Source organism: Manis javanica, chromosome 11 (assembly GCF_040802235.1).
Source record: "Manis javanica isolate MJ-LG chromosome 11, MJ_LKY, whole genome shotgun sequence".
Classification (NCBI taxonomy): Eukaryota; Metazoa; Chordata; class Mammalia; order Pholidota; family Manidae; genus Manis; species Manis javanica.
Genome location: NC_133166.1, coordinates 16,898,986 through 16,918,343, shown reverse-complemented (window position 1 = coordinate 16,918,343; position 19,358 = coordinate 16,898,986). Strand labels below are relative to the sequence as shown.

The 19,358-nt window shown below is 47.4% G+C and overlaps 1 protein-coding gene and 1 long non-coding RNA gene across 11 annotated transcripts in view; one reads left to right on the top strand and one right to left on the bottom strand.

Annotated features, from left to right (window-relative positions):
* LOC140844361 (uncharacterized) overlaps positions 1–16,745 on the top strand; it is a 35,463-nt gene extending 18,718 nt beyond the window's left edge. Inside the window, exons 2-3 of the long non-coding RNA XR_012122528.1 lie at positions 11,507–11,669; positions 16,551–16,745. This is a non-coding gene — a long non-coding RNA (uncharacterized lncRNA). The remainder of the gene's footprint in view (positions 1–11,506; positions 11,670–16,550) is intronic.
* TENM4 (teneurin transmembrane protein 4) overlaps positions 1–19,358 on the bottom strand; it is a 711,224-nt gene that overhangs the window by 76,791 nt on the left and 615,075 nt on the right. For all 10 annotated transcript variants that reach the window (XM_073215955.1, XM_073215950.1, XM_073215952.1 and 7 more), the window contains one exon: positions 11,040–11,256. In XM_073215955.1, coding sequence (XP_073072056.1) covers positions 11,040–11,256 — 217 coding nt within the window. The remainder of the gene's footprint in view (positions 1–11,039; positions 11,257–19,358) is intronic.

Genomic DNA, 19,358 nt, shown 5'->3' with positions numbered 1-19,358 from the left:
CATCCCACCAACGTGTTTTCACTAGTTTAAACTTCTCATCGTCTTTTCTAGATTGCAAATTCTTTGAGGGTTAACAGTAATCTCCTTTCCATCTCTGTAACTCCAGTGTTTAGTGATGGAGGAGGTCTATAGTATGCATTCAATAAATGTTGAGTGAAGAAACAAATGAATTATCACACAAGTGAATGAAACAAGATAATGACGGGAAAGAGATGAATATAGTTATTTCATATAGCTCAAAGTAAAAAATACACATATAGGGGCTGAGGGAAGAGAAGCATAGACAAAGGCCTGGAAAATGAGAATAGGGTTCTGTCACTGGAACTTCAACTGAGCACCTACTATGTGCTATACACAGTGCTGGGTGGTAGGGGCAATATTACCTCACTGATTTTCTTATTTACTTATGGCAACTGTAGGAGAGCAGTGGCTGTAATTTCTACTTTGTGTTCTGTTGTATTCTAAACAGTTAAATAACTATCAATAAATGAGATACAATCCCTATGTCTGAAGAACTCATTCTGGAATGAATATAATTTGACTTTTTAAAAATCTGGATATAAAGCTATTATGGGATAAAAAGAGGAGCTGCCTATCAAAGTCATTGCAATGTGACATGCAGTCATTCCCACGGTTAGAATTAAGCACCAGGCCCTGCTTAAGGACCTGGACTTTTGCTCATCCATTTGGAATTGGGCTCAGTTCAGATTCCACAAGAAGCTTTCAGATCACTGGGTGGGTATGTAGAATAAGCATCACAGGGAAGTACTCTAGTTCATGACCAAAAAAGCTTTTCCTCTTGGACTATTTGGTATATGTCTAGGGAGAGGAAAGAAGAAATCCACTTCTGAAAGACTTCTTCAGATTAATAGAAGTTTGACTTTATAGCTGCAAGCATCCTTAGGGTGACTGAGTCCAAGCCCCTTTTACAGGTGAGGTACATGATCTCTGAAGATGGCTGGGGCTTCCTCTCATCAGACATCAAGACTGGGCATCAACAGGCCCGCTATGGTGCCCTTACACCACCTGGGGGCATCTACTGACAAGATGGCCCAGCAACTCCTAGTGTCCTGTGGGCCCTTAGGCTGTGCTTCCTGCAAAGCCTAGAAGCCACCATTCTGTGACTTCCCAGCTTTATGTAGCTGTTGAGCTCCTTCAGACTCAGGCAGCACAAGCTCCTAGGCTGCAGCTCTGACCACCCAAGCCTGTGGGCAACCTGACTGCTGAAGGCTAATGCTCTGGGATGAGATGTCTCCTACAGGAATCCTCTGGAATAGTTTCTGCTCACTAACAAAGGTGCACACAAGAAGAGAGCCTGTTCATAAAACTATTATTTCCAGAGAAATGAGTCCACTGATGGTGGCAAATGAAAGCAGGACTGAGATATGCTGGCGAATACAGGCCATTCTGGAGGAGCAAGTTCCTGATCCTGGGTAACAGGGTTGGCCAGGTCTGGAGGACATGGCTTGGAAACATTGGTAGTGTGCCTGTGGAATGTGTGTGGTGTGTCTATATAGGCTATTCTTTGTGCTTTGTAGCCAGAGTCCTCTTCTAAGAAGGCTTCTCAGGAGATGGTTTTTGCTGTTAGAAACACTTAAGGCAGCTTTGCTAAAAAATGACTCAGTGGGAAGTTCGGTCTGTGACTGTGTATCCGTCTTCCTGCCAGAGCACAGGACAGGTCTAGCTTCATCTGGAAAAGGGAAAGGGAGACTTCCTCTGCTTTATCCAGAAAGGGAGACGAGGCTGAATCATAACTCGACCTACTTCCTGGGGGTAGGGGCTAATGCTGGGCGGAGATGCAGAAAGAACCCTGCCTGCAGGAAGTCCCATTCAGCAGGTTGGACCTGAGGTGCAGAGCAATAGACAGTCGGCATTTAAGGGCAAGAGTCATTCAAGGGACAGGGGAGGAGGATGTGACAGGGCACAGGTATGATGAGGAAGCTCCTGGAGGCAGCTGGTTGTGGATGTCCTATGTGTTGCCTGGAAATAATGCCCAGGTTCCTGAGCAGAGATGGAGTTCCAGACCCAGATGTGACAGGGGTGGGAGCCTGGCAAAGGAGAACAAGGCTTGAGTCCTTGGGTGGCAGGGGTACCAGGCTGCTTATATCAGGAACTAAGCCATGATAAGTGACACTGGGATTCTGGGACAAGGATAAACCTGTTTGGCAGAGCTGGTGAGGACCAGTTGAAGGACCTGAGACTGATTTGCTCAGATGATTGCTTTAAGCCTTCTCTTCAGATTGGGGTTGATTCTAGAGGCCTGCAGGTTAGACCCACAGGTTCCACAGACCTGCAGGTAGAGCCACAGGGCCCTGCAGTGGTGGGAAGTGGTGGCACAGGTAGGCAAGTGGCAGATCTCTCTCCTTTGCCAGAATACTGCCCAGAGGCGCATCCTACACACTGCAGCCTCTCACTGTGGAGTCCAGTTACAGCCAACTCCGGATGCCCCCGGACTGGCCAGGAAGGCTGGTGAGACTCACTGTCGAGGTGTTTGCCAAGTCCTGACCCTGCCTTCTCCATTAGGGACAGTATCGGTAATGTGATGTCCTGCTCTCCAATATTTTAACTTCTTACTGCTTGAAATTGATCAGTGTCAGAAGGAAGTGCAGAAAGTCCCTGACTTACAGACTGGCATTACTGCAGCAGAGAGCACTCCTTTAGGACTCTGGCTCTCCTCCTGTGTTGCTGAGCCAAGGATTTCTCTGGCCTCAAAGCTTCGTCTTCTACGCAAAGGCCTGACAATCTCAAAGGTCCACTCACCTCTACCTGCCATGGCGCTAAGACATTTACATCAATTATTTAACTACATTAATGCTTCAGGCTAAGACTTTTATCTTTGTTCCAGTTCTCTTGGTGACACTAAAACTGATATGAATACAAACGCCATTGCTAATGCTAACACTAACTCTTGCTAATAGTGATAATGACCTACTACTTATTGAATGCTTACTGCCCTGACACCTGACTGTTTTCCATCTCATTTAATCCTCAGACATCCCCCTGAGGTGTGGATTCCTATCCTCAGATGAGGAAAGAGGGGCTCAGAGTGATTCAGAGACTTGCCCAAGGTCACACAGCTCTCAAAGGGTAGGGCTAGGAGCGAAGCCTAGGCTATCTGCCTCTGAGGTGGTGCTTTGAAGCCCTAAGACCTATTGTACATTAGCTTTTCATCATATTGTACAGTAGTAGAGAGAGAGTCAGGGTCAGCTGGGGTTGCAGCTATCGTAGTGCCATGCTGTATGGATTTCCAAAATGAAGATGCTGAGATGGGAATATGCAGGACTTAGCAGAGAATAAGAGAGGCTCAGCACATAGGTTCTTGGGCCAAATGGCCTGGCTTCAAATGGGGGCTCTGCCACTTACAAGCCCTGGGTCCTTGGCCAGGCTGCTCAACTTCTCTAGGCCTCAGTTTCATATCTAAATGAAGTGATGAAGTCCCTGGGTCAAACGGTTTGGGAGGATTTGTAAAGGTGTTAGTACTTACACAACTTACAAAGCATATTAAACAATTTCTGACACACTGAATATCCTTGGTAAGTGTTAGGGTTGTTACCACTGAATGTGTGCTCTGTGCCAGCCATTGGACTTCTGGGCATTTTATTTCATTTAATCTTCCTAACAACCTGCAGGGTGGGAATTAGTAGCCTCCCATCACAGATGAGGAAACTGAGCCTTGCCCAAGGTCACCTGCTCTCATTTGCCCAAGGTCTGGAATGCAAGCCCACTCCCTCTAAGCCCCGAGTGGTTCCTGATTCAGCACAGAGCCCTCTGCTAATGTGCCTTGTGATGGGCAGCTAGGAACAAACTCCTGCTACACAGCAAACACAGGTCATAATTCGGTTTTGAAATCAATAAAGGGATGATCAAGTGGCAGAGGAGGAGTTGTTAGCTGCTCATCAGGATGATGTGAGAAATTGCTGCCTGCATCCTGAATTAAATTCACCTTGTTGCTTTATCATCATAAACATTCATTTCAACGTGGGGAGGGATTTTTTAAAAACCACCATGAATAATATATAAAGGCTGACATTTTGGAGGAAGCAGGATCTTTACCTTCTCCCATCTTCCATCAGGGTCATTTATCATTGTCTCTCTCCCTGGCCACCCTCCCCTCTTTTAAACTGATGGGGCAGCCTGTCAGCTCAGCTTGTTCTGAAAACGCAGGAGTATAATTCAATAATAAATTCGCTCAGAGGCCAGCTGTCAGGAAGCTGGTGTTTATCTGAACTCCATTAGATGATCTCTCCTGCTCAGCCTCTCTGGGGGCTACCTGAGGGCTGTCTGCGGCCTGGGGCAGCGAGGGGGAGGACTGGCAAATGCTTTTTCTGTAGCTGCTGTGCCACCAGCACTTGCATTTGGCTTTAGATCTGATAAAAAATTATACTGCATATGTGATCTTTCCTCCCTCCTTTCCATTATTTTTTTCCTCTTGTAAACTGCTGCTTTTAAAATTCCTGGAAACTCTGTGCGTTTATAAAGGGTCTGAAAGACATTCTCAAGACTTACATGGCACCGAGATTATTTTACTTCTGCTTAGAGCCAGGTTTAAGTCCTGACTGCGATGAACTGCTCTAACTGGTTACTGAACGGATAAGTGGCAGATCTTTACAATTCCTGACCCAACCCACCTCATAGTCCCTGCATTCTTCCTTCCCCCAGAGTTCTCTCTACGTGTTAGGATCATAGCCCCCAGATTTCCTAAGACCATCTTGATTTCAAATGTTGGAGCATGTGTCTTTGCTTTTGATTTGGAAAATAGTATCACCATAAGTATGCTACAGCCACATTGAAATTCTCTCCATCTTTTGATGTTCCTGGAAAGTCAGGCTGTGTTCCTCAGTCTAGAAAGCATTTCTAAATCCTGCTCAACTGAAACCCCCAATAAGCAATCCAGCTTACTCAGTAGTACGTGTCCACATACACACACACACACACAAAACAAGGTTCTTGAAATAAAACCCTTTCTACAGTGCTGCTCTGATATTTTCCATTTAATTGGACCCCACTTCATATAATTTTACTTCTTTAAAAACAAGTAGCTTCAACCCACTAAACTGATTTTAGTTTAGTGGGTCGCTATAACCTCCGGTAAGATAAGTAATGTTCCAATGGCCAACCTTCTTCACTGAAATCTTTGTCTCAGGCCAAATTGCACCTAGTGACAGAAGTCTTCATTCACTAGTTTGTTTGCTCTTTCATATTCAAAACCAAACATTTACCATTGCCTCCTCTGAGCCAAGCTAGGCCGGGAGAAACGAAGAGGTACTAGATGCAATCCCTGTGGTGTGGTGCTCAGGGCCTTCCTTGGATTTGCGATTGGAGTGTGGGCCTCCCCTCTGGCCTCTCAGGACATTTTGTCTCTGTCTCCTCAGGCACACGGCCACAGCTGAGTGGTGGCTGGCTGATTCACTCTGTGTTCACTGTGGTTCAGTCTGGGCCAATCCCTCTGCTAGGCACTCAGGGTTCCATGACTCACAGGCCGTGGGGCGTACAAGGAGCCCCCAGGTGACGAGGAGCAGATGCTCACCTTCCTACAGGCCCAGAGCAGAGCAGGTGCTGGTCAGTGTTACCAAACAGAGCTTGTGTTTGGCGGGCAGCCCTGCCCAGGCTCTCTTCTCCATAGGTGCTGACCCTCTCTGTAGGACAGGATCTTTTACCTCCTTTGGGATGAACACGCTGACCACTTTTCCTAAAGTCCCCTTGACTTCTCAAGCCTTTTCTCTTTGGGTTCAATGCGTCCTATCTGCTGACTTTCATAACAACCTATCCACACGCATCTACTTGCCTGAGTGAGCGGATAACCTACAGGTTTAGGGGAGCCCAAAAAGACTTGACAACATCACATTATTTCCTCACTAATACAACGTCCTCAAACATATTCTGAACTGATGTTCAAATAGCTAGTGGGCGGCTCTCTTGTCAGAACCTTTTCCTATAATCTGCTGACCTGCCCAGCACTGCCAATCCACAACGATTCACTGAGTGGTCTGCCTGCCCTATGGCCAGCTGTTCCAGCCCCGTCAGTTCTTCCCAAAAGAAGAGGTGCGACCAGAGTTGTATGAGGGAGTAGCTGCCTTGCGTATTTGCTGAGGAGAAATTTTGTCATGCTGTCCTCTCTTCGTGGCTGTGTGACGCAAGCTCCAGCCTCTGGGCCCCGTTATCTGTCCTCCTTGTCCTGACAGTCCAGCTGGGGTCATCCTTCTGCCTGCCAGTGCGGCCTCTCCCCTCCCACTCAGGTCTCATCAGAGGGCACTCTGCACTGTATTCTCCCCACAACTCCAGGTGAGGGACGGTCACTCCACTCAGCAGATGCGGTCCAGGGGTCCCGGCCAGGAAAGCAAGACGGTATTCAGGCCATCCAATCTGGTGATGTGGGCTCCCCTTCCTGCTACGTCCCCTCCTACTTCAGACCTACCTTAGATCAGCTGAAGGCATTCACACCTCTCACTTTATGTGGAGTTGAGGAAGCAGTGGTAGAATGTCAGACAGAACTACTATATTCACTACATCCTGTATTAAACATCTGTTCTGGGTGCTGGGCATTGTGCTGGGCTCTGGGGCCACAGCTGAGCCAGACAAGATCCCTGAGGGAGGCCTCCCTCGCGCCACCTCCACCTGGCGGTTCTTCTGCTTCAGTTCTGAGTCAAGCTCTGCTCTTTCCCCCACGGAGTCCAGCCTGCCCAGAGCCCACTCTGCTCGGCTGGAGTCCTCATATCCTGGGGAGCGGCGGCCCAGCTTCCCGGGGGGACTGTCCCTGCTTCTCTCCCTCTGGCACCAGCTGTGGGGCTACACAGAAGCATAAGGAGCCCCTCATGTAACTTCTTGTGTCACTTGTGGATCTGGAGAGCCTCCTGCTTCCTCACCCCAGCTCTGGGGCCAGGCCCCTGAGGAAGGCAGTTCTGGTGAGGAAGAGCCCTGGGCACCGAAGAAGGGCTTGCCTGCTCCCCCCATTGCGCAGAGGACTGCGCGAGTCAGTTCCAGTCCGGCCTTGAATTCCTCTCCTTCCCGGGGTCCCAGCACACCTCATATTTACTCCTGAGGCAGACACACGGCCAGGAATTGGCAGTGAAGAAGCTGCACCTCTGGGGCTGCCTTACCTTTTGGGGCTCAGAAATGCTTTTGGGGCTCTGAATGACAGCTTGTTTCTTGAAGCCTGTTAAGTGGACTCCCATTCAGGCTACACAACTTGGCACAGCAGATGGGATGCAGGACGATGTGGGGTTTTCTGTCAGGTACAAGCCTTGTTACTGTGACACAGGCCCCGAGTCAGGTCGGCCTGCCCATCAGAAATCCCACTCTCTGGAGAAGGGCCGCTGGAGTCTTCCCTAACAAGGGTCCCAGCTGACAGCAGCTGGCAGAATGCTGCCCTCTCCCTTCCTTAAATAAGGATTCGACAGTTTAGAGTGGCTCCTCTCGGGGTGGCTGCTAGAGTTTCCTGGAGGGCAGGTCACTCTCGAGTTTCCCTTCCAATTAAGGAAGTAGAGTTCGATGCTCTTTTTCACACCACCACCACCTTCATCACCACTACCATCCCATTATAATTTGCAAGCATTTTTTGTGTGGCCGGCACTGGGTTACAATGTCATGCACTTTTTGTTTTTTCATTTAATTCTCACGGCAGCTCTGCAGAATAGACACGATTATCCCACTCTTACAGATGAGAAAATTGGAACTTAGAGAGGCTAAGGAATTTTCCCAAGGGCACACAGCTAGAAAGTGGGCGCAACAGACTTTAGATCAGTTGTGATTCAAAAGCTTTATGTTCACTAGGCCACTGTGCTGCCATAAAAACCATTTGCCGGTCACCTTTGTACCAAGCCCTGTGCTAGGGGCTTTATTCCGGTTAATCCTTTCAATGACTTTCATGAAATGTTACTATTATTGTTAATTTACAATTGGAAGCATGTGCACAAAGGTTAAGTCATTTTATAGCAGTCACACTGAGCTCGTGGGAGGTAAAGCGGAGATTCAAGCCCTGGGCATTCTCTGTGATACCACATTCCTCTGTATGAGAGGAGAGAAAGCAACAACTCAAACTTGATAACCGATTTCACCTTATCCCAACTAGGCACATAAGCATGGTATTTGGCCCTGATCATGAGAATGGACTACTAAGTAGGGAGTCTAGCGACAAGAGTGCCTGCTGCCTTATGTTTCTAGGTTTCCAGTTACTTGGGCTTGTTTTACATAAAACTCTGTTTGGGGATACTGAGAAGTGGTAGAGAGCTGCTTCTTCTGAATCTAGATCAGCAAGGAGCAAGGACATAATGATTTGGGCAAATGTCAGGTAAAAGGAATTGTTACGGTAACGTTTGGAAGCTTCCATTATCCACTCATTTGTAGAGCAAATACTATATCCAGGCCCTGCTCTAAGTATTATAGGTTTGGAGAGATGAATAGTCTCTGCTTTCAAGGCAAATGTAATTTAACTGAAGGTGACAGATATATAAACAACGATCAGGGAGCTGACTTCTACTCCAGTTTCTGCTACTCATCTGTAATGTAATTTTTAGCATATGATTTAACTTCTCTGGACTCTGAATCCTCACTATAAAATTCAGTAAAATAGATAATGTTTTTCCATCCACCTTCCTCCTTCTGTTCCTCCCTCTTTCCTTCCTTCCTGCCATTTCTTCATGGCGAACTATATGCATATTTGTCTCAAGCAACTACTAAGTGCTAAAAGATGCAGCCCTCTCCTGGAGGACTCAGTTTAGAGGGTTGACAGACAATTACGTGTTTGCTGTAGTAAGCCGCTTGCCCAGGGCCAGGTACCCAGGAGTGGCAGATTCAGGATCGAAACACAGGTCGACCTGACCCAGGCCTCTCTCTTCTCCTCTGCTGGGAGGTCCGTTTCTCCAGGTACAGGTTTCTCGAGTTCCTCACCTGACAGGCTGCTTAAGGCAAGTCAGATGTGCTGGACCAACAAGGCTGAAATCACTGTGCAGGTCCCACAGTGATTTGTGGCACATAAGCAGCAGTCTTGGTGTGTGACCAGAGAACATGCAGGGGACATGATCCCTGCTGGCACAGATCAGGATGGCATGCTAAGGGCAACCCTTACACAGGAAAGCCACAGGAAGCCTACCAGCCCTAGCCCTAATCAGATCCCATAATGGGCGCAGTAAAGAAAGGCTGAGCAAGTAACATTCCCCTTGGTAGGAATAATATTTATAGCTCTAGTGATTAAAAGAACTCACGCCACAGGAAGGCCCATAAGCATACATACAAAATCACACAACTGAGTTAAAGAGCAGGAAGCTTCCTACCCAGAGACAAAAACGGCATTTCTGGACAAGATAAATGAATAGGTTTTTTTCTCACTCTGTTTCTGCTCCTGGCTCCTGGCTCCTGACTAACCTGTGAATTTGGGAAGGTCACTTAAATCTGAGGTTGTCAATATTCTTAGGGTGAGCTGAAGAGCTTGGACTCTAGAGTATCTTCATTTCTAAAAAGCTTCATTTCTGAATGCTTTCGCACCTTCATATTAAGCCCCTCTTGCTGGGCTCAGAGGACCCCCCACTTCACCTCTCCCATCTTGCCCCTGCTCCTTGGGGGGAGCGGCTGGGGCAGTGGGACGCGTGGGCTCGGGAGTTCCCGGGCCTGCAGGTGTGAACCCTGCTCCATCACATCCCCATGGAGTGGACTTCTCACATTCCCAGTTATACTCTGGGGGTGATGATACCACCCCCCACAACAGCGATTCCTTCTTAGGTCCCTTCTTTCTTCCCCTTACGCAGCCTCCTTGAGCAAACCTCTGCATGCTCATGGCTGTTTGTTTGTTGATGGCTCCCAAATCAGGCTTTCCAGCCCTAACCTCCATGTGAGCTCCAGAACTGCTCAGGAACTGCAAACAGGCCTAGGGTGTCCTGCCAAGGCGGGTCCCTTCCTTGCCCTTAACCATGCCCAAGGTGGAGGGCCTCACCTGGCTCAACACTGCTCCTGCTCCAGTCCCAGCCTGGCAAAGGCCCCTCTGCCCCCCAGGCATCTGAGCCAGAGACTCCTTTCTCCAGCATCCCACAGATCCAACCAATGACCAAGCCCTGCTGATGTTCCCCTTTAAATGGATTTGAGGACTTCCTTCTCCCTTTCCACCCCTCATCGGAGAGTCCCCCAACCTGGTAACACCCCAGTGTACCCTGAGGGCAGGGAGTCTCTGGCATGGAAGTCATGAGCCAAGAAAGTGTGTGGTCTGTGACTGCTGAACCCAGCAGTGCTTTCGGAGAAAGCTCTGCATATATGAGGCACTGCACCATTGGAAGACTGTTAAAAGACAGTATAAATCCCTCCGTCTTGGATACCTTTTCGTAGTTCACAGACCCTGGTCTGGGGAGCAGAGAATAGGGAGTTATCTTTCCTGGCCCCTGTGCCCTTCCATGCCCCTAGTCATTCACAGTTTTTACCCAGGAGCCAGCAGAGTGCCCTGAGGGCATATTTCTGGCCTATCACATGGGAACTGTTTCCTTCTGCCCCACTTTTGGACTGTGAGTGACCACATGGCCAGACTGTGTTCTGCTCACCTCTGTGACTCTAGCACAGGACCCGGCAGAGCAGACCTTAGTAAAAAACTGTCCAATGGATGACACAGTTGAAAAGTTGTGACAGAATTCCTGGGCGTAAGGCCTTGGATGCGGCAGATGTGTTCCAACCCGCAGTCTAAGACAGTCCTCTGGATGTCGGCTCTGAGGGTGAGTGGTGTCAAAGCCTTCCGGCTCATCTGGAGACTGCAGAAGCAGTAAGAGCTGCCTGCACAGCAGGTATTGATTCAAGGTTCCCCTCGGACCTTTGATTTCTCACTCTCTCTATCTATCACCCAGTGGGAACAACAAAACTCTGCTCATAAAAATTCCAAATGCCTGGGATAGCAGTTTTCTAAATGCGGGTACCCGAGGCTGCTTCTCTGCCTCCCAGTATTCCATCAAGAGCCTTTGCTGCCCACTGGCCTGGCCTCCTCCTGTCCCGGCTCCCCCATGTGGCCCTGGAGGTGATTCAGGCTCCCTCACAGGGCCACGGCTGGAGTTGTGGCCCACTGGACTCACCCTCCATCGAAGGGGTTCTCCCCGGGGAGGACGTGTGTGCTCTCCCTGCCCACGAGGAACTTGATGCGGTCATAGAAGGAGAGCAGGTTCTGCTGGGACACAGGGGCCTGGGTCTCCTGGATGATGTCCAGAGGGTCAGGGGAGCCCAGGCACAGCGGGTTGACATGACAGAGTGGCTGGAGGCAGCAGTCAGGGTCCATGCAGTCCATCAAGCCATCTGCGGGGATGACAGAGCATGAAGTTTATGCTGCTATGTTCAATCAGCCACCTTTGTCCATAAAGTCGTCTTGCACTTCTGCTTTATTTTCCACTCATTGAAAAACTTTATAAATGCCTGATATAAACCAAAGCCTTTGCTGGGCACCAAGGGGATGCAGGTGCCTCAGATCTGGTCCCCACCCACAGTCCAGGAGAAGAGACAGTTAAGGAAGTGTACAATGTGACGTGTGTTATTTTTTTTTTGACAGAGATAGAAGGAATTATACAGACGGAGGCCCGGAGGTGAGCAGGCACACTGAACGTCTGACATGCTAAGTGCAGAAGCTGAGCTGGGCTCGGAGGTGAGGGGAACAGCACAGGACGAGACCCCCGGGGTTGCCAGGAGCAGACATGCTGGGCCTCTCAGGCCGGGTGAGGGCATTTGCATTTCACTCTCTGGACAATGGGAACTTCTGAAAGGCTTGAAGCGGAAAGTGACTTCATCTGATTTGTGTAGTTGAAACAACATCCCCTGTAATAGAGGGGACTGAGGGATCCCAAAGTGTAAGACAGGGAGACTCACGGCAGGTGTTATCAATGTTGCACAGGGGAAAAATAATGGTTGCTGATACTAGAGGAGCAACAGCGGAGACAGAGAAGTGGATGCTCTTGAGAGACATGTAAGGGGTGAAAATGACAAGACCTGGCAACTGAACGGCTTTGGGGGTGAGGAAAGCAGTGCCAGAGAAGCCGTTGGACTTCTCAGCATCTCGCCCAGTACAACGTGAGCATGTAGAGACCCAGCTCTGCCTTCTCTGAGTTTGCAGGATGATTTCAGGCCTCCCACCGAGTTGCCACTAGCAAGGAATACTCTACTACAGGCAAGGATTTCACCAGGACCGAAAGTTAGATTTCCACTTCCAGTTTCTCAAAGTACAAAGGAAAACATTTTGCCATGATGAAGGACTTTTGGTTACATTATCCCAAAGTGCTTTTACAGGCACCCAATAGAAGAGCTTAAACTGGGCGACAAGCCCAGGGACCAGAAGACACTGCCCAAAGTGGGGGGACAGGAAAAGCCTAGGGTTGTAGTCTGTGTGCTTTGTAGGCAGAGAACAGTCTAAAGACGCATGTGCCTCCCTGGGTTTAGATTCTGCCTCTGCTGCTTATTACCTGTGTGACTTTGGCTCAATCTCTCCACCACTCTGGGGGCATAGATCCTGCTCTGGTTAACTCTGCTGAATCCCCAGCACTTAGTTTAAGGATTTAAAGCATGGCTGTTAAACAAATGAACACAAATTGAATGAACTAATTAAGAAATGAATCATGGGACAAAACCAAAGGACAAATCAATAAAAGCCAGAAAACCACTGTCTTCATTTAAGTCAATTAAAAAAGTGTGGGATGGTAGGGGGACCATGAGGCTCAGAAACTAAAGTTTAAGCCTCAGCAGTGTCCCTGAGCATGACCCTGGACGGGCTCCTGTACTTAACCTCTCTGGGCCCCAGTTTCCTCATCACTGACATTCCTCCCTCACTCCTGCCTCCGTGGGTTTGCAACAGAGATGCTGCCCACCAGTGTGCGGCATAGGCACTGGCTGGGCTGGGTGCCCCACCCACACAGGTGGCACCCCTAGGCCTCCTGACTAGCCACAGGGACACTGTGGCCTCAGGCACGCTTCTTGAACTCCTGAAACCCACTTTTTTCCTTATTAGATAAAAATTCCTTGTCTTTCTTGCTCCCTTCTGTATAGTATCCAAACCTTAGTGTCTCCTTGAGGGCAGCACAGAGGTTAAAGTGTATGGCCTCCAGAGCCAGACTGTCTGAGGTCAAATCATGGCTCTGAAACTCACTACTGTGTGACCTTGGGCAAGGTACTTAAAGCTCTCTGGCCTCAGTTTCCCATATCTCTTACAAGGGGATTTTAAATGTCACATAAACATTTTCTGCACAAATAAAAAACAGTATGCACCCCCAAATCCAGCAGAGTGCCTGACAGCACAGAAAGTACTTAGTAAGGGGTAGTTCTCCTTTCTGACCTGGAACCTGGAACACGGCTCACTTAAGTGAAAGCCCACTTGTGCTGTATCTGCTTACCTGCCAGATGCATTCTGAGATGTGGAGGAAGGCCTCTCCTCCCCCAGCACTGCCCTGGGGCCTAACTTGTGGCTCCTGTCCCAGCTCCTAGGTATACTAACTACTGTCTAGCAAAGCACATGTCTTCTCCTGCAGAAGGCAGGTTCCATCACACATTCTCGTGCTGCCCCCGTCAGACACTGCTTGAACACATAATTACAACCGAAGCTGAGGGTTATTTGCATTCTGCTATTGATGTGAGCATGACGGATTCAGCTGCTGCATCTATAACTCTGCAGAAATGCTCCATTATTCAATCCCAGCAAGCAGGGATGTTGACCATTAAATCAGCTAGCACAATTGAAGGGCTGTGAAAAGTCATGGCTAATTTGAAATTTTATTAGCTATTGCCTGCTCTTGTTTACCACTGAAGCAATCCCTGGAAGCCAGTCTTTTCTGCCATATAAACACCCTGCTCTCTGGTGCCTTGGAAGAACTGCTTCCTTTTCTCTAGTCCTGGGGGAGGATAGCCAGGAATTTGTTGTTATTATTAATCTCTACATTAAACGATGATGATCATGGCTATCACTTATTGGGTGTGAAGCATTGTGCTAAATGCTTTACAAGCAATATTTTCAAGGAATGTGTCAGTGAATCCTCCCAACTCAGTGAAATAGTCACCATCATCCTCATTTTAGAGAGAAGGAACCAGAGGCTCCAAGTGGTAAACTAACTTGGTCAAAGTCGCATAGTCAGTGAAGAAGCTGATAACGGAATTTGAACTCAATTCTTTGTGAACTATCAAAGTCCTTGAGTCCTAGAGACTTTCAGGAACTATTCCTTAAGTGGAAAACAATGAATTTATGAGTCTTGCTGGACTATTTCTCTTCTGTGCTCTCCCGGCCCCCTGGGTGACTCCCCTCACAGCACTCGTCTCCCCGCATTGTAAGTATGCCTTCTCTGTCTCCCTGTCCAGACGGGGATCCCGCCCCTGGAGCCCAGGGCCGTCTGACTCACTTCTGTGTCCTGGTGCCCACTGCTCAAGCTTTCAGCCTCATCCTTGCGTCCTTGCTTCTGGAATCTGGGGCTCCCCAACACCTCTTTTTTTCTTCCCTTTTAAAAAATAAATTCAGCCATGAATTTTATAAACAAATTAGTGTTTCCTATGGTCAGAGGGCCTTTGTGATGATCTAGTTGCCCATTCTGCTGGAAATGAAAGTCTCAGCAAGGGCTCTGAGCATCAGTTGGCCCATCTGTAAAATGAACAGTCCGCACATGCCTCGTGGAGATGCTGGGAGGACTAGGGGAGGGCATGGAAGTGACGTGCTGAGCCTGAGGACCAGCACCTAAGTAAGTGCTGGATAAATCACAGTTACTATTCGTTCAGGGCCAAGTGCTTCCTTTGACAGGTTCCCTGACAACAGACCTGCCGTTTGATCCTGCCCCAGCCCCTACCCATGCACACATTCAGGGCAGCCCTTTCTGGATGCCATCTGCTCTTAGAGAACTGAATTAGATAAACATGCCCATAGCTACACACTTGTAAGTTAGTGAAGTGGAGACCTCAGGGAGATTGAAGATTGGGGTTCTCTGAAATGGAGCTATCACACAGTCTCTTATGAGAGACCCTGGGATTATGGAATTATTTACTACATGCTCTATAGGTTAGAGTGATTAATGCTAGGCCAAGAATTCTTTGTGCCTACAGCTCCTATGCTGAATTCCTTAATCATCCATTCAGGACATATTTGCTGAGTAGGAAATGTGGGCTAGACAGCTAACAGAGTCATATTTAAATGAGATATATATTTTAAAAATTAGCAGGGCCCAGAAAATTTGTACCCAAGGCTCAATTTACAAGCCCAGCTTTTGTGCAAATTTCTCTTTATGTTTTCAAATGCAGCATATGGCAGCCTGAAACAGGAAATACGGCTGCTCAGCAGTAAACGAGATTGCTGCACAGTTTCATTTTCTTAAGCATAGATGACAAATTTTAGAAGAGTCACATTAAGAGAAAAAAAGTATGCTTGGGGGACAGAAAAGCAAATTTTGGGGAAGACTAGAAACACATCAATACTTTTTTGGAATTCTCTGGTTTTGGCTCATTTGGAAACATTTCTATTTTCCAAGCACTTCATATCTTAATTGTATATTACCTACAAGTTGGTTGACTTCCAAAAAAAATGTCCATGTTTCATATATTTACTCTTCCCATTGAAAGACCCTTATTATGGCAGCAATGAAAAGAAAAAAAAAAGAACAGGAAAAATAGAAAAGATTGACCTCCATTTCCTTTAAATAGTCAATAAAATCCTTCTAAATTTTATGCCCTAACTTTTGGGAAAGAATACTTGTTTCCCCCAGAAATTTCCTTTTTTCCTCAGAGTTCTGACGGCCTCCTCCCTCTCCTCACACGGTGACAGTGAAGAGGGGGCAGCTCCGGGAGGCTGGGAGAGATGCAGCCAGGCCTTTGGAGGGAGAGGCAGGCAGAGGAAATGACCAGGAAAAAGGCAGAATAGAGATTAGAAAGAAAGCCAAAAGGAAGGAAGGAGGGAAGGAAGTAAAAGAAAAAAGGGGCCGGGTCTCGGGAGTACTTACTAAGGGAACATTCCAAAGAGGTTCCTGTATTTGTGGACCTTGAACCCGAAGGCCTCCAGTTCCTAATGCTGCATGGTACACAGAGCCCAGGCTTCTGCTAACACGTCCATCTAAGAGCTACTGACTTGTGGATTGGGGCCATGCCATTTCCTCTCGTACCCCTCCCTCAGTGCCTACCCTGCTATGGGGGATCAACTGCCCTTGAGAACTAAGGAGAGGGGTATATGGGTGAAAAAAAATCCAGGCAAGAAGCCTGAAGACCCAGTTCCTTCCCTGAGTCTGCACTTGCTAGCCCTGGGGTTCTGGGCACTGGACAGACAGGGTGAAAACAGAGTTATGGCTCCAAAGGATTTCATGTGGTGGGTCAGACAGAGACAACAGAGTGCTGGGAAAGAAGGAAGCAGAGGGGGCTGTGGAAGGCCAAAGGCGGGAACCCAGCTTAGGCTGAGGTCTAGATTATTTCCTAAAAGACAGATGTTGACATTGAGCCTAGAGGGATGGAAAAAAGGAGAACAGAAATGGGAGTAGGTTCAGGAAGTTTGTGGACTAGTCAACTTTTTGCATCATAGTTGTTTGCATGGTTCCTTACACTAATGGTCCCACGGACAGTATATAACAAATCCATCTTTCTCTTTGCAGGCTTAACTCCTCCCCTGGCTTGACAGTCCATCAGCCACTCCTCTCACTGTTGTCTGCAGTCCAGCCACAGACCTGTTTTACATCAGGTTGTGAACAGCATCTGGGGAGGCCCTGTGGGGTGCAGGGTGGAATATGTCTTCCCTTCTGTACACATCTGGGAGAACTTTTGTCATTTGCTATAATAAATTCTGTGCCTTCTTTGAAAAGGCTTGCAAACTCTTTATCTGCCCCATGGAACACAGGATTTTTAAAGGTCAATTTCTCTCTTGTCTCTTATCACAAGGAACATGGTTTAGAGATAGTCTGAAGGGTGACCAAATTCTATTGCTTTATGTGAACTCTCTAGTCCAGCAATGAAAGAAGGCGGGGGGGTGGGGGTGAGGGGAGAAGAGAGGACAGGGAGCGTTGTTCTCAGTTTTCCTGAAATTTCTCTTTCCAAGATGCATCTATCAATTACCTGTAATGCAATCTATGAATGTTTTTCATGGGACCAATAGTGCCTAATTAGATTATCACGCCTTGAAACTGTTTCAAGATCCTTTATCAAAAAGGCGTCTGGTTGTTTAAATTCCAGTGGATTCTTTATTCTGGCTTCTTCTTTTATAACAGAGGCACCATTCTAATCCTAGCTCTCCCACTAACCCACTGTGTGACTTTGGGCAAACCACTTCAGCTCACTGGGCCTCAGTTTCCCTGCATGTAAATGTCTACCTTGCAAGTCTGTTGTGAAGGGCACAGAGATCATGGGCACAAAGTGCCCAGCATGCTGTCTGGCACTTAGGGATGCCCTTTAATGATGCCTGTAATTTTCCTTTATGTACAATGGGATTTTTTTCTTTCCAGCAATGAGCATGTAAATTTGGAATACAAATTTTAACCAGGAGATGAAAAGGTCAAAATACATTATTAATGGAGAAATACATTCTAAGTACAAAAAGTAGAATACAAAATTTTATACAGAGAATAATTCCAATTTTTAAATATAATTATTTATATATGAATATATATCTATTTTATAATAAACCTCTTGCTTCTGTGATTATAAGTGGAAGGGAGCAAGAGAAAGAGAACTGACATTTGCAGGTAGTGAACTGAGGTTCAGAGAAGTTGAATGACTTATTCAAAATCATGCAGCCCACAAATGGGAGAGCTGGGATTTGAATCCAGACAATCTGGGTACAGATCCTGTACTTCTTATCAGTGTGCTCCTGCCTCTCAGGCACTTTAAATACATCATCTGTAATCCTCACAGCAACCCTGCAAGGTGGGCACTATTATTCTCATTTTATAGTCACTTAGCATCTCTGGAGCACAGTTTCACCATCTCTGAAATGGGCATACAATGAATTTCCCCATCAGAGGGTCATGGTGTAACAAATGAGAAGGTGTATGTGACAATACTTCATAAAGGGCTTTAAAAAGGGCCCTGTATGAGTAAGGCACATCTTTGTCAAGGGGAATTCACACTGAATGGTGAGTCAGGGCTCAGGGCCTGCCTGCTTAGCTGGTACCCTCTCACCAACCAGCACCCTGGGTGCGATCTGGAGGCATGCTAGGCTGACTGGCATGCCAGTCCTGACAGATGATCAGGGAGTTGGCCTTCAAAGCCGGGACCCCCTGCACCTTCCCTTGGCTCCTGCAATGGGTGAATAGCCTTAATGTGAGATATTTCCTCGTTTCTCACAGCCTCCCTGTGACTAGTGACCTGAGAGTCACTGAGTCACATTCAGAATCTGTTTCCTGTTTTTAAATGAGGACAACAACCATAAAGGAAAACAAAACAAACCACTAAAGCTGAACCTGAGTCACGCTGTAGAGCACTTTTTGTCTCACAGTTTAAAAACACTGTAACAGCATTCTTAATGAAGCTTGAAATTCAAGTTTAATTCGGAAAGTATTGCTTTGAGCCCAGCAAACTGTGAAGAGAAACCAGGAGTTTTCAGAAAACTTGAAGAGGAACAGTTGTGTCTACAACAGAACCATTGAGCCTGAGGTTCACACTGAAAAGCTCTAGCGTGGCCAGACCTCATGAACAATGGCAGTTTCTGCCACTTGCCAGCTATGTGACCTGGGCAAAATATTTCCGCTCACTGAGCCCCATTTCCTCACCATAAAGAAATGGTGAGGGGATAAAAACGCGTATCTCCCGGTATTGCTGGGTAGAGGCATAGCTGCTTTGCAAACTGCAAAATGATATGTAAGTTATTCTCGTCCTCTGGTTGGCTGTGTGGTACTGTTGCAGTCTATTTAAATTTGAGTAAGTCCTCATACTACAGTTCCAGGAGGCGGATAGATCACCAGCAGAAGGTGCAAGGGCTCTAAGGTCACAGGCCATGTGGGATGGCTCAAGAGTCTTGGGTCCCGGTCCAGGCCGTGTTCACGACTTTCTGTGTGACTTTGATCCATATGATGTCACATCCCCTCTCTGGGCTCCAGTTTCCCTGTCTGCAGCATGCAGAGGAGCAGAAGGAAGGAGCTGAAGTCTATGTGTTCTGCCTCTTCCAGGCTGTTACCTGACATTAATCTAATTCCTTCTCCAAGCCCCGCAGTCACATCAGCCAAGACCAAATACTCAGCAAGACTCTAACACTTCCCCCTCCACCCTGACTTATTTCTCTGGGATTATGCTATGTCCCACAGCATGGCTGAAATAAAGGCACTATTTCATTCTGTCTCCATTAGATTTAGCTGTTTGGGTAACAATTTCTTCCAAATGACTGTGAGCTTCCTGGGAGGGAAAGACTGGGCCATGTTCATTGGTCTTTATATCCCCTCAGAAAAGAACATGGTGCCTTGTAGACAGCAGGA